The sequence below is a fragment of the Glycine soja genome, chromosome 9 (assembly GCF_004193775.1).
Source record: "Glycine soja cultivar W05 chromosome 9, ASM419377v2, whole genome shotgun sequence".
Lineage (NCBI taxonomy): Eukaryota > Viridiplantae > Streptophyta > Magnoliopsida > Fabales > Fabaceae > Glycine > Glycine soja.
In genome coordinates this window covers 2,451,119-2,474,932 of record NC_041010.1, presented here as the reverse complement: position 1 = coordinate 2,474,932, position 23,814 = coordinate 2,451,119, and the positions used below count along the sequence as shown (strand labels likewise).

Genomic DNA, 23,814 nt, shown 5'->3' with positions numbered 1-23,814 from the left:
TTTCACAATGAGTCAAACAAACATCTTAATTATGGCAGCACGTCTTTCGGTGGTTGATTGATTTCAAATGAATAAATTAGTCTTTTCAAATATATTAACAATAGACAAAAATACTTCCATATCAATAATCACGTTATAAAAGGACTGAATATAGGATTAGGTTGAAACAGATTGAAGATTGAATATAGGACTAGTAGTTAGGATTGCAGAGAGAAAAATCAAAAGCAGCAAAATTCAACAACCATTTAATGGAAAGGGCAAGGTACTCTCCCCTTGTCATGCATTCATTCGTGATTCGACGCATGATATTGGTGGAAATAGGGACTAAGCTAAGCGATACGCTTTAGGACCCTTTTCAATGATCATGCTGCCATCGAGTATTTGGAGAAATACTGAAATACTATACTAACGTCATAAGATAATTAAAATTAAATGATAAAATGGTAGAGGATGTTTTTTTGTGTTCACTAATTGTTGCCATTATTTTAATTATGTGGATAATTTGGTGTCATTTAGCAATATCACCAGCATTGACTAGTACTTTATTTTCTAGGTTTAATTTGATTCCTTTATCTTTTGAAATTTTGATTGAGTCATTTATTTTTTAAAATAAATTTAATTTGATCCTATTTAAAACCAAATTAAGTCACATTTTTTGAAAATGTTTGAAGCTCGCAGAAAAAAATGGACTACGTTAAATTCGTTTAAAAAAATAAAAAATTTAATTGAACTTTTACAAAATAAAAGAACTAAATCAAACCTAATAACTAATAAATAAACCAAAGAATCAAATTTAACCTTCTTTAAAAATAAGAGAACCAAGTAACTAAACCTAGCTTTTATTTTGGGCTTTGCTAAGCACTGATTTCGGGCTTTCAGTTGTTGGCCTTTTTTGGCTGGACCAAAAAACACAACCCTAATTTCTTCTCTTTTCATTTCCAATTATTTTGATTTTGAAGCCATAGACTGTGATCTGTGATATGGAAATTGGGAACTCGTGTTATGTAAAGATGTGATGTGGTGTGGCTAGTGTGAACCGTTTGCTTGCTTCGTGTATGTACATTCTCTCCGGAGGCACCGTCGTGAGCTTTTCTCTCTGGTAGGTACGTTTTACCATTTTCCCTCTGTCTCCTTTTTTTTTTTTTTTGCTTTTTCTTTCAAAATCAGCAACAATCTCAGTTATCTTTTGATATCACTGACTGCACCGTCTTTTATTCCTTAAGTTAAACTACTAAAACTCTGCTTCGTTCACTATGTGAAAACTTGAAAGGCGATATTTTTCATTTTCATTATTTGTAGATATAATGTTTGACAAAATGCCTGCATGTATGTTTGTCTTTGGTAATTATACCCAATTGTAGTCTCTACTGGTATTGATATTTGGATTACTTTTAATAACTTTTTTCCTTTTCAATTTCCTAATGCGTTTTCCTTTTAACTATAACTCATAATCCAATAATTCATTTTACCCTTTCAGCCATCATTCATTATTGCATTTGGATACTGACTAAAGAGAAAACATGGAAAAGAAAATCTGTTAGTATAAAAGTTACTTGCATTTGTTTAATGGTTCAAAATGCTGTAATATATTCTCTCTGGCTTCTTAAAATATGTCTTCCCCGTCCCGAGGAAACCCGTGGAGAATTTGAAGGATATTAAGTGCTCCAATTTCTCTGATGTTCATTGCTTCATATGGAGATAGTATTTCCTTGTCCTGCAAGAGTTCTCCTTCACTGTTTCTTATTTTCTTGCTAGTATCTCCTCTGCATATTCTCTGGTTGTATATTCTCCAATCAATGAGCAGCATGTCCCGTTCAACATATATCCTTTATATCTGGAGGCTATAAATTCAATCAATCAACTGGTTTAAGGTTAAATGAAAATATTAAATATTCATGTAGTCAATTAATTGGTGTATGGTGATTATGCTCAAGCAGCATCTCTATATATCTAAGTCTGACTATTTTTGGGTAAATATCCATGCTTTGATTTTACAGTGAACTCACAATTTCTGGAAAATTATGTAAGAATCTGTAAAATTTTATTGAGGCAGTTATATCTTTTTCTTAAAAATCTGTAAAAACATTTTTTAAACATGTTTTATGAGAAAAAAAGGGTTTGGGGTTTAAAATCAGTTTTGAAACCAGTTTGTGGTTCAAAAGCGGCTTCTGAATCAAAACGGTTTTGAACCTAAAGCTTGTTTAGAAACTGGTTATAAACCAGCTTGTGCAAAAAATTGTTTTCTCATAAAAAAATGGTTTGGTTTTTAAATCCGAACTGGTTTTATTGTCTGGTTTGGATTTTTCAAAAATCCAAACCATGCCCACCCTTGAGACATTTGGCTTTCTCATGCATATAAAGTGGCTGATTTCTTGGTTACCTATGGGTATTCCTTGTCATTTTGTCTTCATATTCCAAGTTCACCTATCCAATGGAGCATGCTTTTGTTGTTTAGTGATTCATCTGGTGTGTTCTTTATTACAACTGTAGCTTCTTATTTTTGCTTTTCTTGTTGGGGCTCAGCCCTCTTGTCTCCTAAAAAAAAAGAGTGAATATTAAGATTTGTGTATGATATTGGGGCTGGATGCTGGGTACATTTTCATCCGAGTCTTGTTTTGCTCTTTAGTGAAATGCATATCGATATCAAAGTAGAATATGATTGTGATTTATGTTTAACATTGGAAACCTAGGAAAAAAATTTGTGCTTAGTTATTGTCATTGATAATATAAATGGGATAGCCAGATAAAAATTTATTATTGATTTTGTTTCAAATTAGCAAAGTAGAATATGGTTGTGATTTATGTTTAACATTGGAAACCTAGGAAAAACAATTATGCTTAGTTATTGTCATTGATAATATAAATGGGATAGCTGTATAAAAATGTATTATTGATTTTGTTTTAAATTAGCAATGAACTGAATAAAGTTATTTAGTCATGAACTGATCAGCTAGTTGTTAACTTAAAATCAGTGTATATAATTAACACAAGAAAAATAAATACGCAATGCAGGTGAGTTCTGAAATATAATTTTTTATGTAATTGTTAAATGTATTTTATTGGTTATTCCAACAGTTCATATAAACTTGGTAATGTCTATTTTTTTTTTTTTTTTGTAACAGGTCCGTGTTGCTGAAACCTTTTTGACCTTTCCAATAAAGCATTTGTTTCACCCTATCAATGAGAGGAACCATTGGAATAAGGATTCCAAACCCCAATATTTCCAATGCCACCAGAAAAACCCTAGTTCCATTTTCTACGTCTTCCGGTTTTGGTGGTGGCGGACGTGGTCGTGGTCGTGGAGGGTCTCTCCCTGGTTCAGGGCTGTTCAATAACAATGAAAGAGCTCCAGTTGAGCCTAATTCCAGTGAGTCCAAATCTGACACAACAGAGCCACCCATTCCTCCTGGTTCTGGTCTTGGCCATGGCCGTGGCAAGCCAATGCCTCCATCAGGTCTTCCTTCTTTCTCATCATTTATATCTTCCATAAATCAGCCACCTGCTGGTCGTGGCCGAGGTACTGCACCTCATCCTCAACATGATTTGCAGCCACCAGACTCTGGACCCAAAAAACCCATTTTCTTCAAAAGAGAGGATAGTGTTTCTCCAACAGCGTCAAATGATTTTTTGCCACCCAAAAGATCTGTTGATCATGCACATGATAACAAACTTCCAGGCAGCATACCAGGGGTGTTGTCTGGACTTGGACGAGGAAAGTCCATGAAACAACCAGATCTGGAAACACAAGTTACAGAAGAAAATAGGCATCTTCGCACTCGGCAAGCTCCTGGTGCTGCTTCATCTGAGACTGTGCCCAAGAGATCGCCAATACCAAGCCAGGAAGATGCAACGAGGAATGCACTGAAAATTTTGTCACATGGTAAGGATGATGGAAGTGATACTGGTAGAGGAAGAGAATATGGAGGGAGAGGTGGGTTGGATCGAGGCAGGGGCAGAGGCAGAGGCAGGGGAAGAGGTCGAGGCATGGGAAGGGGAAGGTTCGTAGAGAGGGATGTGGATGAGAAGGTTATGGATACAGATGATTATGCTACAGGGCTATATGCAGGAGATGATGCAGATGGTGAAAAATTAGCCAGAAAGGTTGGGCCTGAGATTATGAATCAGTTGACTGAAGGATTTGAGGAGATGACTAGTAGAGTTTTACCATCGCCATTAGAGGACGAGTTTTTGGATGCACTAGACATCAATTATGCAGTAAGTGATTAGCTTCAGATATCTTTATTTATTTCGAATTCTGAATATCTGAAGACAACATGTCTCTTGGGGAAAATTTTTAAGCCAAACTTCTATTTTCTGTGTAGTATCCATTTTAATGTTCAATTCATAGTTTTTCTGTCTCTATTGATTATTGCAGATTGAATTTGAGCCAGAATATTTGGTGGAGTTTGATAATCCAGACATTGATGAGAAGGAACCAATTTCACTACGGGATGCACTTGAGAAGGCAAAACCATTCTTGATGTCGTATGAGGGGATTCAAAGTCAGGAAGAGTGGGAGGTATGTTTTGTTGCCAATCTTATCCATGACTTAGTATTGTTACCCTAACATTAAATTGCAAAGGTTTTAAGGCATGCGTTTCGTTACTAATGTTTCCTTTTCTTCATCACTATCTTCGCCTATAATCTTATGGATCTTTGTCATATCAAACCTGTGTAGCAAGTACATTTAGGCAAAGTGTTGTATCACTCACTGTATTTGTTTTTGAAATTGCTGTCTATTTTATGGGTGCTAGTGAGTAAAGGCTTTTATTATTCTCTACTTTATTGATGCGTCCTTGTGTTGGGATATGTTTTCTCTAATATTTTTTAACTTTATATCCTACTAGGAAATAATGGAAGAGACAATGGCGCGTGTTCCATTGTTGAAAAAGATTATTGATCACTACAGTGGACCAGATAGGGTAACTGCAAAGAAGCAACAAGAAGAATTAGAAAGAGTTGCTAAAACTCTTCCTGGAAGTGTACCATCTTCAGTGAAACAATTTACTAATCGTGCTGTTATTTCTCTTCAGGTTGGGCATAAAGTGTCTTTTACTTGGGCATTGTTTCCCTCTTAAGTTGATAATCTTATTCTAAGTATCTCTGCCAATGATGTTCTATTGCTTGTTCATGCAGTTCAGTGTTTAATGAACCCCCTGCCTTGGTATAGTTTTCTCATAATTTGATATAGTAGAGGATCTATTCTCAAGAGTTGCATATTCAATAGAAATCCCAAAAATATTGGCTGTTCATTCTAGGTATCCCAAATCTAAATGTTAGTTGATAAAATAAATCCCAAATGTATTAAGAGAGACATAAAATATGTTTTTGATGTGTTGTGCCTAGGCTGAGCAGTAGTTATTGATAAGGCATAGATAGGAAAATCAATTCTCAGCCAAAAACATAATTAATATTGGCAAGAGAAGAATAGAGATTGTTCGTATGAGATCACAAGCATATAAATGTGCTATTAATTTTCTTTGCATAAGAGATTGATTATTACTTAAAAGTTTGGAGCTTGTTCTATGAATTATTTGAGAATTCCTTGGGCTAATTCTTTGTATGGAGGACAATGTTCTAAAATTTTATCTAGTTTTGCTGTTATTTTTACTTTCATTGTGCATCATATATAAAATGGTATGTTGGTACTTTGATGTCACAAGTGTTTTATTATTTTTATGATATTTGTGTAGCTTAGTTTTCTTTGGTGTCATTGCTGCAGCCATATAAAATGTGAACTATAAAGTGATTCGGAGGGTTAAAGAAGCTGTTTTTTTTTTTTTTTTATGCTTTATGTGTAGTATATGATATAATTCTTTCTGTAAACATGTAATGCTAAACAAACTAGAAATTATATTCTCGTGGTTGTGATGTTTGCATGAACAATAGATAGCGTTTCAATTGGATTCTTCTGTGTTTTAATTGTCTTTTTATTTCAATAAAATATGAGAAAATGCTGGTTAGAAAACTTCGTGGAAGTAATATTCTGCACATCATTTATGTTTTTTGGTATGAAATATGATGCAGAGCAACCCAGGCTGGGGATTTGACAAGAAATGTCATTTCATGGATAAGCTGGTTTGGGAAGTGTCTCAGCATTACAAGTGACCTACTGGCCTGCTTGCATTTTATTTTTATTTTACTTTGAGTTTTGATGAAACAAACTGCTACTACTCTTGTAATAATGAGTTGTTGTAGCGTTATTGCTAGCAATTGTTACAACTCTCGTATACTTTGTAATAAATGAATTATCATTTTAATTAGACTTTCAAAGGTGATAAACTGTGGGATGATAATTGATGATTAGGAAATTAATGGTTAAAATTTTGATAATTTCATAATATGTATGTATTTTTTCAGAGTGTTAATTGTTTTGTGAATTAATGATTATTGTTGAGTGTATATATGCACTTCTATAGGGGATATATATTGAGATATTTTTCATTTTTTTTAAATCTTATTCATATAATCGTATGGATAGTTAAAATTAAAATTAGTAGTTATATGAACATTTTAAAAGGTTATGTATATTATCTTTTTATCGTTGACCTGGGAAAAAAAGATTAAATGACTTTTATTTATTAATTTTTATTTTCACAATTTTTAAGTGTTTTCATTTGAATAAAGTCTTGGATACGTGTGCGCACATGTCACTAGGAATTTAGTAAGAAATAAAAATAAATTATATATAAAGATTTGTATAAATTTAAATGTGTAAAATAACGCATCAAGATTAGTCTTATAAAAACTATAAAGTAAATGCAATATTAATGTTCACAAAATTAAGACTAGTTCTTAGAAATTGAATTTTGATGAAAATAAAAATTAGATAATGCAATGAAAAGGATTTGTATAAATTGAAATTTTGATATTTTCTTTGGCGCACAAGAAACTAACCAATAAAAAGAAAACTAAATAAGGGGGCCAAATGGCCAACACCTAGAGCTTAGGACCACCTCACGAGGCCTGTTGTACAACCAGCCCAATAGCATGATTCTGGTTTTGTGATTCCGTAAAATTATTATGATCATTATTTATAATTTATACATGTGAATAAATTAATTATTAGATCAAGTATAAATTTACATGTATATTAAATATATATTAAATTTTTTAGTCTTACATATAATAACATTAATTATTTTATTACATGATTAGCTTATCAGCTTAATTGTATTAATAACACGAAGTCAAAGTTTAGTTCATGCATGTCATTAATTTTAAGTTAATTCATAAAATAACACGAGGCTTGTTGTAGAACCAGTCCAATAACATGATTTTGGTTTTGTGATTCGGTAAAATTATCATGATCATTATTTATAATTTATATATGTAAACAAATTAATTATTAGATTAAATATAAATTTACATGCATATTAAATATATATTAAATTTTTTAGTATTATATATAGTAACATTAATTATTTTATTACATGATTAGACTAAAGTCAAAGTTTACTTCATGCATATCATTAATTTTAAGTTAATTCATAAAATATTTTAAAAAAAATCATTTGGACCTATTATGGATTGCCTCATACCGATTGGGAGTGTACCAGCAGCAATTATGCTGAGTGCGGATTGGACAATCTTGCAAGAAAATTCTAAATTCTAATACCCAGCGGTGATGCCAGGCCTTATCACTTCTTCATTTCTTCCTATCAACGGAGTTCTCGAAGGAGCTCTATCTAAAATGTGATTGATTTATCTTTTTTTTTTGTGTTTGTAGGTTCAGGATTGCTAAATTGTAGTTTTGAACTTTGTTCATATATTGTACAATATTGTTGTAACACTGTTTAATATCATATATTTTTTTAAGTGTCTTTAGACATTTTTGATGAATGATCTATTGATGTTTTGAAAAAGGAAAAAAAAAATGGAACATGAATTGAAGCAGGTGAAGAATGTCCTCTATCAATGGCATAACAAAATTGGGGCATGCACGTCTCTTTTTAAAAAGTTCCACCACCTTATAGCATGAGTTTCATAAATTATTTGAGCAGTTAATTCACAAAAAGAGCCAGAATCAGCCCTGATTTTTAGAGCAGTTAATTCACTCAAAAGAGGATTTTCAAAACCTTTAAAGCCAGAATAACCCTCCGACCAGTCACTGTCTAACTTTCTAACAATGCCATCAGAATTCAGAACCAATTCTAGGAGGATTTTCCAGAACAACTTCCACTCACATTTTGCTTAGCATTGAATTTGATGTGCTTTTAATCATGTTAATCCCTGATCATAAAATAAACTATATCCGTGTAATATTTAATTATGTTTTACAAGGGGTTGAAATAGTCATGAGATTAAGTTACTTTATCAAGGATATTGTTAAGAAAATAAATACTGGTTTTAAAATTTATAATGCATATAAAAATTAAGAATTTTAAGGATAAGACAAGTGTTATTTAATAGCTTAAATATAGTAGTTAAGAATTAAAATATATTAGTGCATGCCCACCACAATTCTTAGAATAAAAATTGTTTTTTAAAAATCTAGTTGATAAAAATTATTTTAAATATTGAATTCAATTGTACGTATATTATTATGTATGTATGAGTGTTTAAAATAATGATTAAAGGTAGAAATTAAGACACAAATATATATATATATATATAATTAAAAAGATTGTTATTTTTTAAAAATATAGTTCAAAAAAATCATTTTAAATATTTAATTGTACATATTTTATAATATATATGTTTAAAAGATGTTTGAGGGGATATTTGCATATTTGAGGGGATGATAATGTAAAAGATGTTTTAGTAATATTTTTTTTTATAATGGAAGTTAACAGAGCTTCAATGGAAACATTTAAAATAAAACAAAACGAAAATGTCATATATTCAAATCTGTCAACGCGGGAGTGTAAATTTTAATATAAGAGGAAAGGGTAGTGTAATATTCTTATTTCTCAGAGAAGAATAGTGTAATTTACTTTTACTATAATTAGTATAATTATTTTTATAAATAAAATATGGTGAAATTTCGATAAAAAAAAGAATATATATGTTGTTGCTATATGACATTTTTCTATATAACAAAACTATCTTTTATAATAATATAATTGATTATTTGTTTTTTTTTATTATTTTGATTTTCACATAATTGATTAGTTGCAAATTAATTTTCTTTAATGCTACATCTCAAGCTTCAAATCTATATAATTATGTTACGGGCATACTTGATTGAGTTTTTCTTGGTACATAAAAAAAATTCAGGAAGATAATATGATGTCCCACTGATTAGAGAGTGATTATTTTCTCATAGATAAATAAAATAAGTTTTATCTCTTAAAACGAAGTATCATTCATTCACATAATCCGAAATCAAACTACCAATAACATATTTAACAAACTTAACTATTTATTTAGTGTGTTGAACGTGGATGGTCCTTAAAATTGGTGTTTTGGAACAACACCTCCTTGATTAAAATGTGACCTTTGTCCTTTAGACATTGGCAAACATAGAAATAGCCTATCAGCATGATGGTGATGCAACAAGTGTGCGTGTGTGAAGTTAAATTATTGAATTGATTCCACACAATGAAAAAAGGGGACACAATCAAGGTAGGTAGGAGTAATCAAATCAAAGACATCAAGGAAAACTTAAAGCATCTCCTACCAATAAATCCATCAAATTTTATCTTATACTTTTTAATAATATTTTACACTTTCTAATAATATTACATTACATTTTTTCCTTTAAACATTCTAATCAAATTTTTATAAGTTTGCTAAAATTTCTCAAATGGATCCCATAATATTTTTTTTTAAGTCACGTCTCTGCATTTATTTAATAAAATATAATACAAATGTTGTAGTTGGTTACTCTCTTTTGAAATGGACCTACCAAGTTACTCTCCAATAATAAAAGAGAGACTTTATCAAACTTTTGTGCATGTCAGCAAGAGACCTCCACTAGAGTTGCTCTAGGTGTCATTTTAATTTTTGATTATCTATAGTACAACCTTGCAAATATTCTGCTTTAAAAGTAAACCTTGCAAACATTTGTAGAGATTATTTGGGCAACGAATAGGGATAAAAAATAAAAACGCAAAGATCATGAATGACAGAATAAATAAATTCGAAGATAGTAATATTCCCAGTGGAAAAAGTTTGATTTTAAAAAAATCCTATTTTTTTTTAAACAATACTTTTTGAGATTTCTTGAAATTTCTCAATCAAAATGAACTCAAATCCTTTAAACAAAGTTTTTATTTAAATTTGATAAATACAAAAACATGTGATTGAAAGAAAAAATTAATGAATGTCTCATGCCAATCAATTTAATAAAAAATCTAAATAAACTCTATTTTTATATATTCTCAATGAAAACATATAAATGTTATTCGAAAAAGATATTTCTGTAAAAAATCAAATTCAAATAATATTTGAATAATTCAATGATATCCAATTATTTAGCAAATTAATAAAAATAAAATAAATCCAAAAGCAAAATTACTTTTTTTTTAACTAGAAGTCAAAGTATTTATAAGTAAATTTAAATAATAAAAAGGAAAATCATTAACAAAAAAAAAAAAAAAGGAAAAAGGGTAGGGGAGGAAAAGAAACAAATAGACTTAAGAAGAGTGAAAGAGAGAGAAGACAAGTGACAAGAGTGTGAACTGCAAAGGGCTTCTCCAGCCTAGTTTGTTCTCAGATCTTCTTCTTCCATGGAGCAGGTTCCTACCACAATTCAATCTTAACTTCATCACATTAACATTTTCTTCGATTTTCACTTTCCTCTCACAAACTCACTTTTCCTTTCCATTTTTTTTTTTTTTTGCAGTACGAGAAGGTGGAGAAGATAGGCGAGGGAACATACGGCGTCGTTTACAAGGCTCGCGACCGCGCCACCAATGAGACAATCGCTCTGAAGAAGATTCGCCTCGAGCAGGAGGACGAAGGCGTTCCCAGCACCGCCATTCGCGAGATTTCTCTTCTCAAAGAGATGCAGCATAGGAACATTGTTAGGTTTATCATCCATTTCCCTTCTCCTTTCATTTGAATGCAATGTGTTGTTGTCGATGATGAAATTAATGTTTTAGCCGTGCGCTATTTGTCGTGAATTTGTGTTTCTGCTTTAACCTTGGGATTTTTAGCTATTGAAATATATAATGTTGTTGCCGATGATGAAATTGGAGGGCTAATAGTGTTGTGGCCGCGTGCTATTTGTCGTGAATTTTTGTTTCTTCTTTAACCTTGGAATTTTTTGCTACTGAATTATAATGAATGGAGGTGGCTTCGTGTTGTTGTTGTTCATAGGGTTTGGATGTGTGGAAAAATTGATGACCTGATTTTGATACTTTAATTCCATTCGGCTGTTGTTTCTGGTGTTTGGTGTTCTGTGAACTGGTTGTGGTATTTGTCTATTTGATAGACTGTACGGCTGTGAATTGTTCATGTAGGTGAGGTGGGTGTGGGATGCGTACACGATATGCCAACACTTTCATTTTTGAGTCATGCTTTTTGTCTTACTGAATTCTATCAATGTTTGTATAGATTTATTTGTTGAGGAAATAGTGTATGCATTGATAGTATATATAGGGTTTTTGCCCTGTTATTCAATCATAAATCGTTATGTATGATAGACTTGTTGACTTTTGCAATAACTAAGTCATACCAAATGATGGTTTCTGATTGGTTGACTGAATAATTTTTTTTTACATTGGCAGTGTATAAACTTTAAACTCTTTATATGCCTTGGCATATTAGCCATGAAAATGTTACTTTGCTATGTGCTGTTCTTCGTCTTATTCTGCCTTTTTAGTCAATTCATTATTGAGTTGCTTTGTGGTTGTGTGGATGACAGGTTGCAGGATGTAGTGCACAGTGAGAAGCGATTGTATCTGGTTTTTGAGTATCTGGACTTGGATCTAAAAAAACACATGGATTCATCTCCAGAGTTTGTGAAAGATCCGCGGCAAGTAAAGGTGAGCGACCTGTGATTTTTTTTTCCTTGGATTATACTTATTTGTAACTTGAGTTATAGATGTGAGAGTGAACAAGAAACTTAATCTGCCAAGCAAATATATGGGTTTCATATCCTTTGTCACGCCTTTCTAAAAATCAAATGAAGACAGTATGAGAATGATTGCGCGTGTCTGGTGAGTTTTGTGATGAATTAGAGTTTTGTAGTTTATTTTTTATTTCTTGATTGGTATGATTTATCCTTCAAAGTTTTCTGTTTCAGAAAATGAGTGATCAGTTGATTAATAAGTTTTACCTTTAGAATGTTGGTTGTAACTCTCCAGTCTTGCTAGCTATTGACATGGAAATTAAGACACTGTACTGAGATGCAGCTATCATGTATTTCATTGGTTTTGGTTTCCTTTCTTATTGTCCGTGTGATGTGACTGCCTCCCTCATTAATGTGCTATCTGAGTGTGATTAGTTATGAACTTATGATGCTATGTGTGATGTTCCCATTACATTCCCTTCCCATCTTGTTATTTTGCAGGTAAGATTATAGTTCAATGTTCCACCTTAACATTCACCATTACTGTAAAATTTATTTTGTCATGGGTTATATCAGGGAGATGCTAATTTTGGTGAAAATACCAGTTAGTTTGGATTTAAATTTTGAATTCTTTAATGATCCTTTCTGCAGATGTTCCTTTATCAAATTCTCTGTGGCATTGCTTACTGTCATTCACATAGAGTTCTTCATCGAGACTTGAAACCACAGAATTTGTTGATAGATCGCCGTACTAATTCACTGAAGCTTGCAGATTTTGGATTGGCTAGGGCATTTGGCATTCCTGTCAGGACCTTTACACATGAGGTTTGCGTGCTACCTTATATGAGCTTCTCTAGTCATTGATGCAGATAATAAAATTGAAATGGATTGGCTTTTTCACAAGAAAATGATATGCCATTATGCTGTGTTCTAAAGTTGCATCTTCTGGAACTCCAAACATAGTTGAAAATCTCACTTTTCTGTAATGCTAAAGCTACATGACTACCCGGGTGGGGGATCATGTGGTTTGTGTGTCCGCTATATGGGATGCAATATTGAGCACAATGGTGGTCAAGAATCCATGTAGTTGATCCAATTTAGTGGGAGTAAGGCATTAAGGCTTTGTTATTGTTAATCTTTCCTGTAATGCATTTGTTGATTTAAATAGTTCTTTTGAGAGCTTACCTGAATTTAACCATGGGATGAGTATCTAGTTAAATTGGGGTTTCCTCATTTTTGCAAATTAACATTGAAAAATTGCTTGTCCTCGAGAATATTGAAAGCTCATTGGTCCCTTTCGTGTAATTGTGAAGCATCATTGGTCTGTGCTCAGTGGCCACTTTCAAGCAATCCACCAAATTGGTATTTAGAGATTGTTTCGGTTAATTTTATTTTAACACTTAAAACATTGCCAATATGAGTTCCACTATAATAAGTAAACAAGAATGTTAGTAAGATTGCTCTCTGATATTTTGTTTACACTTTGCATATACCAGCCACATTATATAATCATCCATTGAGGGTTTGTACAATGGGTAGGATCAAACTGCATCATCTGAAAGGTCTTGAGTTCGATTCCTGCTAATGATCCTTCATTGCTAGGTCATCTGTATGTACTACTATAAGTTCTAAAGTCTTATGTCATGCCCTGATCCTTCCTCTAAACTTTTATTATCTCAAAAAGAAATTTGCATTTTTTAAATTAAAACAAACAAGTTTATTTAACAGTGCAGATTAAGTGTACATATAAAATTTCATGGAAAGGTATTGTGGTAGGCTGGTTGATGATTTTTAACAGTTTAATATTTATTCCCATTTCTGTGTTTATAATAATTGGTGATTGTTTGTAGGTGGTGACATTATGGTACAGAGCTCCAGAAATATTGCTTGGATCTCGTCATTATTCTACGCCAGTTGATGTTTGGTCAGTGGGATGCATATTTGCAGAGATGGTAAACAGACGACCTCTATTCCCTGGGGACTCTGAGATTGATGAATTATTTAAAATATTCAGGTGAATATCTATTTCCTGATTTCCATGAATTTTGCATTTCTGGGTAAATCTTAATAATATTTATCATCTATGAATATGTCTCTAGACTTTTAAATGCCATTTTTAAGTATTTATATGAGACTTGATTGAAGAATCTGAATCCTGTTTGTTACATTTATTTTGGGGGAGGGGGGTCAAGCTTACCCACGCAAACTCATTTACACATTCTTGTTTATAAGTTAGTTTTCAGTTTTGATAGTTATTGAATTATTGAACAAATTGCCTGCTTGGTCTCATAGTTCTGCTTCTCTGTTTGTGTGATCCCCCTCTCTTTTGTTTCTCTGAATCTTAAAGCTCTCCCCTCTCCCAAAATTGAATAATCTAAAAACTAGTATAAGTTAACAAAAAAGAAGCATGACATGTCTCTTTCTTGATTGAAGTGACTATGATTATATTGCATTTGAACTGATGGAAAATTGGCAATTTTATTAAATTTGTACGATATCACTTTTTTTCAAATTTTTCTTTTGGTAAGTTAATCGATAGAAAGAGAGACCTTTCCTAATTTTTGGTATTCTTTGAATTAAAATTTCTAATGATCATACCAAAACCTGTTAAATAGTTTTGAAGGCAAAATAGTCATAAATTTTTGCTTCCATTTCCATCAAATGAATAGTCAAAGCTACATATATATACTAATATATATACATATTGTTCCTTATATGAAGAATCTTGGGTACCCCAAATGAAGACACATGGCCTGGAGTAACTTCATTGCCTGATTTCAAATCAACATTTCCCAAATGGCCATCCAAGGTAGTTATGGCTGTTTGTCTTAGACCTGGACTAATTGTTGTGTTCTTCATTCAGTAGGAATTTAACCTTATCTCATACTTTGCAGGACTTAGCAAATGTGGTTCCAAATCTTGATGCAGCTGGTCTTAATCTTCTTTCTGTAAGTGCAAGACGTGATATAGTATTCTTTTTTATTGCCATTATTAAAATTTTTGCAAATAAGTATCTAGTTCAACTACCACCATCCTCAGTCTCTAAGGCTGGGGTGTGGTGATGTTTTCAAGAGGTTCAATTCTCTACTAGATTACCTATTACATTCCCATTCCACGTACTTGCCTCCAATGTTTCCATAAAAAGGTAATTGGATCTGCATAAATGGGATAAACCAAAACAATTTGTGTATTTTATTGCTAATTAAGAGAAAGCACGTAATTTGTAAGTTGTTTCAAAGCTAGATAGTTCCATTGGAAAAATTCTATTACTAATTGGTAGAATCATAATTGATGTTGTGCCTTATAAATAGCAATGACTGGTGCAATGCTCAACGGTTTCAGCCATTAGATTTTTATTTTTATTTTTTGTGATCAACAGGACTTTTTTATTTAAATTTTATAATTTACATTTGCATACAAAGCAGAAGACTGTTGAAACCCTTTGACACTCAGAGTTTCCCAGGCATTTCCTTCAATAGTTTTTAACAACATCAAATTTTGAGCTTAAAGCAGAGAGGAGGAAGGAGAGCAATTATCCTTTGTTTTTATGGTTAATTTTGATGCTAGTAAATGACCCTTGAATCTTTTGTTCGCCGTTTGAACATATCTGGGTCCAAGGCTGGTTTACATATCTGCTGTATGGTAGGAAATAGGAATGTGAAGTTATTAGATAACAAATGCATTCCTGTATTTGTTTTATCATATAATGAAATGAAAGATTTCATGGCATTTGTCCAGTAATATTTCCTCCTCAATCCTCTATAGCAATCTCGTTTAAGATTGCTAACATCCTTTTTGATTCCTAGGGTACTTCTACTATTGATTTTCTGTGGTGCTATATTGTATGTACTAACTGTCTATTGTATTCCAGAGTATGCTTTGCTTGGATCCCAGCAAAAGAATTACCGCCAGGAGCGCTGTGGAGCATGAATACTTCAAAGACATTAAATTTGTGCCCTGATTCCATATCTTGATGGCAAACGTGTTTATAGTAATATTGTGCAGAATTTATGGGTTTTGACTCTTCGAGAAATGCGTGTTGTCTTTTGCTACTTTTTTTGTGACTTGGGGGTTGGGACTGAGTCATACTTCTATTTTTTGGTCCTTATAGAATGTTTCAGATTCAACTTGAGTGATTGATTATATTGCATATTACTTTTTCTACTACACCCCAGGTAAAATCAGTTTGCTTGACATGTGATGGTGCTGCATGCTAAATGCAGAAGTGCGCAACTAAATAGTTTTAGATGCATAGAAATTACTTTTTAATTAAAAAATAATACTTTTTCAGTTGATTGTTTTACCAACCCAAGAACTTGTACAATGAAATTACTTTTGGTCGTGGTTAGACATTAACTAATAGTTGAACAAGGAAAATCCGTGAAATGGTTTCAAGGTATCAAGTTTTCCAAACTTCAGTTTTAAATATTAATATTTTGATCTAGTAGGTAAGTTTTTATGCGTTATGCTCTAATGTAGTATGATGAATTGAAATAAATCAATAATATTAGTAATATCTTTTTTGATATTTTTCAACATTCATTTTGAAGGTAATTGAATTATTGATGCCGATAAATGTAGTTTTTATTTTATTTTATAGTAAGACCAAGATGTAATTTCTTTTATAATGAATAATGTAACGAATATAGCAAATAGATAATATAAAAAAATGAACTGCAGTCGTTTCTTTTAAATAAATTTGATTATAAATTAATTTAAAATACTGAGTCCTTATGAAAATTTTCACATTGTTTTCAAATAATACTTTTTTGACACATAACTTAAAATAGATATAAAGTTCTCCACTCCACACCTTGTAATGTACTGTAGCTTGGAATTAGGTCAGTTTATTAAAAAAAAAAAAAAATAGAACTTCTGCCACTTGCCAAACAGGTGATGCTGACAGAATGGTATAGGAGGAACTTAGGAAGGTATTGAAATAGAAAGAATGAGCAATGCATCATGCATGTTAACGATGTTGGAAAAGCAAACTTAAAGAAAGTATATTATTGGTAACAGTAACTTGCTGTCTGTTGTGATTGGTTTTCAAAGTGAAATTGAAAACCTCTGCCAGTGGAAGCAGCAAAGCAGAAGAGAACGCAAAAACGAAGTTGCACATTGGAGGTGAAAACTGCGAAAAAAGCACACAAGTTCACTCACTCTAACGTAATAAATCTCACCGTCGCATGAAACATGCAACTGAACCATCTAAGGTCTAAATTGAAAGAAAAGCAAAAATGAAATTGCCATCTGCACCATAATATATATAGTATTTATTTAAGAGCCGTTGGATTATCAAGAGCCGTCAGCGTCAATGACCCAATGTTGTGTGCTATTTCTCCATATATAAACAAACACCACAGCATAGATCCTCTCATCATCGTAATGATCAAACATTTGGTGAGGGTATTGCAGAATATTCACACAACCTCGTACCCCACACTCTTTCATTCAGTGTTGTTCTACTTGGAGCGAGAGAGAGAGGTGTAAGAAATGGGTGTGGGCCGCGACATAGACGATCTGCCCAAGAACAACGCCAACCACACTGCCTTGACCCCGCTATGGTTCTTGGAAAGAGCAGCTCTCGTCCACCCCACCAGAACTTCCGTGGTTCACGGATCACGGCACTACACGTGGCACCAGACTTACCAGCGCTGCCGTCGATTCGCTTCTGCACTTTCTAAACATTCCATCGGTCTCGGCCACACTGTACGTAACTCTCTTACACCCTCAAATTATTTGCTTACCTCTAATTGTTTACGTGTTTTCATGAATCGGTTTATCAATTAACATGCATGCATGTTATCGTTGGTGTTCTAATTTGTCTTTCTATATTCTTATTTCTTAAGCAATTATTCAATTAGATCCAGAAGATATGATTTAGCTTGTTCACTTATTATGGCAACATGCAAATACTGCCGATTAAATTTGCACTCTAATTCATGCACGTACGTGGCCTGAGACCACCAAATGTCCAGAAAGAATTAATAATACGTATCATACAAAAGATTAGAGCATCTCTAAGGGAAGCTGATATTTATAGTCTTATAATTTGACATAAATTTAAATACTCTATATAAAAATTCACTTTAATTTAAATGTTGTTAAAATAAATATTTAAATTAATTTTACGGATCCTATCATGCTTAAAAAATGCTATTTTTAGTATAATTTTATTAATTAAACAATAATTTTTCGTGTCATTTTCTCCTGTCAGAAAAAAAAAGTTAAACAACTCTTGTTTTTAGTAAGTACTATGAATATGATAGTTCTAGACCATGTAATAATTTCTGCTATTGTGTATAAGTTTTCTGTTGATGTTTCTTTCTTTTGTTGCATTAAAGTGTGTTGTTCAGTCAATGTAGTTTTCTAATGTAATGCTGCCATCAGGTGGCTGTTATTGCACCCAACATTCCAGCCATTTATGAAGCTCATTTTGGAATTCCAATGGCAGGAGCTGTGTTGAACACCATTAACATTCGTCTAAACGCACCAGCAATAGCTTTCCTTCTTGCTCATTCATCCGCCGTGGCCGTGATCGTGGATCAAGAGTTCTTCACCGTGGCGGAAGAGTCCTTGAAAATCTGGTCCGAGAAAAGCAAAAGCTTTAAGCCTCCAATTTTAATTGTCATAGGTGATGATGAAAACTGCCACCCCAAGGCTCTCACACATGCTTTGGCCAAAGGAGCCGTTGAGTACGAGAAATTTCTTGTAAGTGGTGACCCTGAATTCAAGTGGAAGCCTCCTCAGGATGAGTGGCAGAGCATTGCTTTGGGTTACACATCAGGTACCACTGCTAGTCCTAAGGGTGTGGTGTTACACCACCGAGGGGCGTATCTCATGTCTCTGAGTGGTGCTCTTCATTGGGGAATGAATGAAGGTGCTGTGTATCTGTGGACACTTCCCATGTTTCATTGTAATGGCTGGTGCTATCCTTGGACACTTGCTGCTCTTTGTGGGACAAATATTTGTCTCCGGCAGGTAAGTCAATAGGTTTTTCTCTGTACTTTGTGCTCACTGCTCAGCAATTGTTGGAGTGGTTAGGACTAATTTTGTTGCCTTATTGATCATTTCCAATTCTAGCTTGAAGTTTGATGCTTTGGTTAATGTTAGTAGGTCAAATAGATGATTGCTTCATTGACCACATGATTGTGAGTCTCTTCCATAACAGTGACATGGTTGAAAAAGTAAATTAGTTCATATTGAACTCAAATAGTTAATCTGAATAGGATTCCAGAGTTCTTCTAAATCAATAATGTTTTTGCTGTTTATTTTTTGGTTGGTTGACTGGTGATAACATTGTACTTTGAAAGTTCGAAAGTACATAAATTTTTGTAAGTTTAACGGTGAAGCACGTAAAATGATTTTATGCTATCTTTAAGGCAGTTATTGTAAAATTCAACAAACAAAGTAGTAGTACATAACCTTTTTTCCCATCAATTTTATTATATTTCAAATAGGCTACTCTCTTTTTGACGAACATATGTTGTAATGTTGCATACTTATTGCAATAACACAGGTAACAGCTAAGGCAGTATATGCAGCCATTGCCAAATACAAAGTGACTCATTTCTGTGCAGCACCAGTGGTTCTTAACTCAATAGTGAATGCATCTCCTGAGGAAGCCATCCTTCCTCTACCCCATGTTGTACATGTGAACACTGCTGGTGCTGCTCCTCCTCCATCTGTAATTGGTGCCATGTCCGAACGAGGATTTCGTGTGACTCACACCTACGGTCTCTCAGAGACTTATGGCCCCTCCACCATATGTGCCTGGAAGCCAGAGTGGGAATCACTTCCTATCGAACAGCGATCCCGGCTCAGCGCAAGGCAAGGGGTTCGGTACATTGCCCTGGAAGGCCTAGAAGTCATGAACACAGAAACAATGAAGCCAGTTCCTGCTGACGGCGCCAGTGTTGGCGAGATTGTGATGCGGGGCAATGCAGTGATGAAAGGGTACCGTTAAGATCACATATTATTCTGTTATTTATTATTAGATTAGATAGTAATCAGTGATTTAGTCCTTATTACTCTAATAGGTACTTAAAGAACCGCAAGGCGAATATGGAGGCCTTTGCAGATGGCTGGTTCCATTCCGGGGATCTGGCCGTGAAGCACCCGGACGGATACATAGAAATCAAAGACAGGTCGAAGGACATAATCATCTCCGGTGGTGAAAACATAAGCAGTGTTGAGGTAGAGAATGTTCTCTTCTCTCATCCTGCAGTGCTTGAGGCATCAGTGGTGGCAAGGCCTGATGAGAAGTGGGGTGAGTCACCTTGTGCGTTTGTGACACTCAAGCCTGCAGGAGTGGATGGTGCTGCTTCTACTAATGAGAAAATTTTGGCTGAGGACATAGTTAAGTTCTGTAGGTCCAAGATGCCTGCTTATTGGGTTCCTAAATCGGTTGTGTTTGGACCGTTGCCCAAGACTGCTACTGGCAAGACACAGAAGCAGTTGCTGAGGACGAAGGCAAAGGAGATGGGGCCTGTTAGGAAGAGCAAGTTGTAACTATGTCGGTGATGTCACATTATGCTGATGCTTGTTGCTCTCAAACTGTTCTTAATGTTGTTTATCTATATCTGTAATAAAAGGTTGGAGAATACTAACCAGTGGCTTAAAGAATTAAAAAGAAAAAAAGTTTTTGTAAGATAGTATACTAATGCACTTTTACTGTGGTTTTCAATATAAATCTTGTATTTATTTGATTAAGATACTTGGCACTGAGGGCGAGCCCTGGTGCAGCGGTAAAGTTGTGTCTTGGTGACTTGTTGGTCATGGGTTCGAATCCGGAAACAGCCTCTTTGCATATGCAAGGATAAGGCTGCGTATAATATCCCTCCCCCATACCTTCGCATAGCGAAGAGCCTCTGGGCACTGGGGTACGAAGAAAAGATACTTGGTAGTAACATTTTATTATTAGATGATGGAGAAGTAGCACCTATGCCTAGCTTACAGCCTCAAGATGCAGAACTAGAGTCACAAAGCAGCCTCTCCCTCCCTCCCTCCCAGTAAGGGTCTTACACATGACCTCTTTTCCATAGTTACCTGTGAATTGAGTCACCTTCATTGTTTTCCCTTCCCATCCTTTGTAGTATATTCTTGCCAAATCTTAGTTGACACAATTGATTTGTACCACCCATTTTCTGTTGCTTAAATTGGGCCTTTAGACTACTTGACCCCTAACATCATGCATCTTGTTATTTAAAGAATTGATATGTTCTTTCTTTGTCATTTCATTATAGTGAGGAGCATAATATGGTTCTTTACTCCTAAATCATCACAAAATATATTGAAGTTGGCAAAGGCGTGTACTTCTCCCTATTATTAGTTGAATTTTTCTTTTAATAAAAATGTAAGTAATCACAGCGAGCTTTATCAAAGGCTTTAAACGTCTTTAAGAAAAAAAAATTGGATTCTTTTTGAGTAAACCCAAATTATCTCTGTAACATCGTTTCTGAAAAGAATTCAGAAAAATGAAATACTTGTTAGGTGTTACTATTAAGTAAAGAAGAACATGTTTGATTTTATGTTAAAAAACACTTGATCTTGGGTTAATCAATCACTAGTGCATGTTTGTTTTATTGTTGCAAACAAACTTTTGAGGCAAAATGAGATTTATAAAACTGAGTTTGTGGATCATTAGATTTATCTTAGAATTCGTGCACCGCATTTTGAACGGAAATTCAAACATAGTCCTAGTTATTGCTTTTACGTTTAGAAGCATTAGAGTTAGTGCTAGCTAAAAAACAAATGTGTACATAGTCTGCATAGGTGCAGACGTTTGAGTAAACCAATTGAAACTATTCATTCATTTATTCTCCATGTAGTTGAACTAAGAAAGGACAATCTATATTGCTTACCTGCTAGAAAACCTCCAAACACTTGTAAATAAACTCAAGTATTGAGCAAAATTTTGAATAACTCTTCTAAGCAAATCGAATGATTTTCAACAACTATACTTTAATCAATAGGAAATAATCTTTTTATCATTTCTACTTCAATTAACTCATGATTATCAACAATATATGGTAACTACACAACTGTCTTCTTTCAATAGCAAAAAATAACTATTTTGAATTATTTGACTCACATTCGACATATTTCGAGAGGTATAAGAATTTAGTGTAGTAATGACTCTGAAGTTGTAGATTTTACCTAAATCTAAGTGTGTAGCAAAGTAATTTGAGTATTTTGAATCATATCTATTTTTTTTAGAATAAATTGCACTATTGTATCTTTAGTCTTTCTAATATATTTATTATTCATTTTAGTTCTTATAATATGTAGATTATTTGGTTTTAATTCATATCAAATATTTTGAGGACTAAGAAATATAAGATTGTCTTCGTGGTGGGAGAAGGGAGCGGGGGGAGGGGAAATCGTGTATTTGCATCTTCCACTAACCAAAAAATATCAACTAACAAATATTTGCCCATAAAAAAATATTCCAACTTTCAAGGACTAAAATCTTATTTAAAAATTTAATTTTTACCTTTGATATCTTAAAAAAATGATTCATTTTTATGCTCATAAAGAAGAAAAAGTCTGTTAAACAACATCTATCTCATTTGATCTTGATGGTAAACCATTTGAGCCCACAATATTTGGGCCCGTTTTAAATTGAACCCACCTAACACATGAAGACAGACACCCACTTTATATAGATATTTTTTTTAATCCCTCGCTTTCAAATATATTAGTTTTTTGTTTTGGTGAGTTTTCAAATATACTAGTTGCTCCTTATATTTTAATTACAAGATGCATCCTGTCACTTGAAGGTTGAAGCACATGTACAATTAAATGCAACTACACAAAGCATAAATACACTGTTTGCAAATTGTTTCAAATTTATTACGAACCCAATTAAGAAATACGAAATAAAACCAGTTATGGGTATATTCATTTGTTATTGAAAGAACTTTAATACTTGGCGTAGATCAGAAGAGGAAACCTATAGTATAAACAAAAAGGATTAAGTACGGTTCAATTATAAGATCAAACAGTTCTCATTGTCAGTTTGAGATTTGTTTTTTACATTTTTCCTAAATGATTATTGATCTCTTACTGACAAATGGCACCCAAGTGTGCTAGCTTATTTATTATCTTGCACCCAGACAACTGTACTAACATGTTCAACAGTACATGCATTGGGATTGTGGCATTCTACTAGGTTAATTCAAACTCAGCTGCCACCCTTTTGTAATGTTCCTTCCCTATTTGTTATATTTTGAAAGAAGAATTCGTTTATTTATTTATTTATTATTTTTAAAACTATAAGATAATACTAATTATTATTTTCTTAATTACTCACTTTGTCTGTTTGTCAAGGAAGATAAAAAAAATTATGATATATGCCAAATATGTTATAGTAAAAAAAATGAGAAAAAAATGATATATAAATAAATAGAAGTATATTACTATGACCATGACAAATGTTAAGGGTACTCATTAAAGAAATTACTATAAAAGCATGAAAATTACATACCACTTGTTGTTAACTATTTAAAAGTATTTAATAATTAAGCATACTTACTATATAGTACGAATGTTTATGCACGAATTCAATACAAAATAGGATGGTTAATTTTGAATTAAAAAAATTAAGAAAGAAAAAAGATAAAGTTTGTCGTAAAATTCTTTAGTCCTGTACTATTTAGAATTTTCCTTTAATAAGATGGATTATGCATGTTCTAATTAATGCCTTCAGTTAAGATGGCCATATTAATATTGTTTATCTTTGAGTTCATTATCCAGTACCTTAGCTTACTAGATTAAATTAGCTTCTATCTAGCGTAGAACCTAGATGCTAACATGCTTCTTCGTCCGGCAAATAGACTAGTAATCTTCCATAT

At 33.1% G+C, this 23,814-nt stretch overlaps 3 protein-coding genes across 4 annotated transcripts; all 3 read left to right on the top strand.

The window, feature by feature from the left end:
* The first annotated feature begins 932 nt into the window (after positions 1-932).
* LOC114367674 (la-related protein 1) lies at positions 933-6,341 on the top strand. Of its 2 annotated transcripts, none has more exons than XM_028324866.1 (5): positions 933-1,099; positions 3,123-4,215; positions 4,376-4,519; positions 4,848-5,033; positions 6,028-6,341. In XM_028324866.1, the coding sequence occupies exons 2-5, from the start codon at positions 3,181-3,183 to the stop codon at positions 6,106-6,108; spliced, it is 1,446 nt and encodes a 481-aa protein (XP_028180667.1). In that variant the 5' UTR covers positions 933-1,099; positions 3,123-3,180; the 3' UTR covers positions 6,109-6,341. The 2 variants fall into 2 exon arrangements, with proteins under 2 accessions (XP_028180667.1, XP_028180666.1); XM_028324865.1 differs by having other exon boundaries at positions 933-1,103.
* Positions 6,342-10,552: 4,211 nt separating this feature from the next.
* On the top strand, positions 10,553-16,128 carry LOC114368710 (cell division control protein 2 homolog). Its single transcript, XM_028325944.1, has 8 exons — positions 10,553-10,682; positions 10,790-10,974; positions 11,813-11,933; positions 12,611-12,784; positions 13,810-13,973; positions 14,681-14,768; positions 14,854-14,907; positions 15,831-16,128. Exons 1-8 carry the CDS (start codon positions 10,674-10,676, stop codon positions 15,918-15,920), a joined length of 885 nt encoding a protein of 294 aa, XP_028181745.1. The 5' UTR covers positions 10,553-10,673; the 3' UTR covers positions 15,921-16,128.
* A 1,214-nt stretch (positions 16,129-17,342) lies between these two features.
* Positions 17,343-20,599, top strand: LOC114367524 (acetate/butyrate--CoA ligase AAE7, peroxisomal-like). Its single transcript, XM_028324724.1, has 4 exons — positions 17,343-17,668; positions 18,350-18,940; positions 19,479-19,915; positions 19,999-20,599. Exons 1-4 carry the CDS (start codon positions 17,453-17,455, stop codon positions 20,468-20,470), a joined length of 1,716 nt encoding a protein of 571 aa, XP_028180525.1. The 5' UTR covers positions 17,343-17,452; the 3' UTR covers positions 20,471-20,599.
* Positions 20,600-23,814: the final 3,215 nt, after the last annotated feature.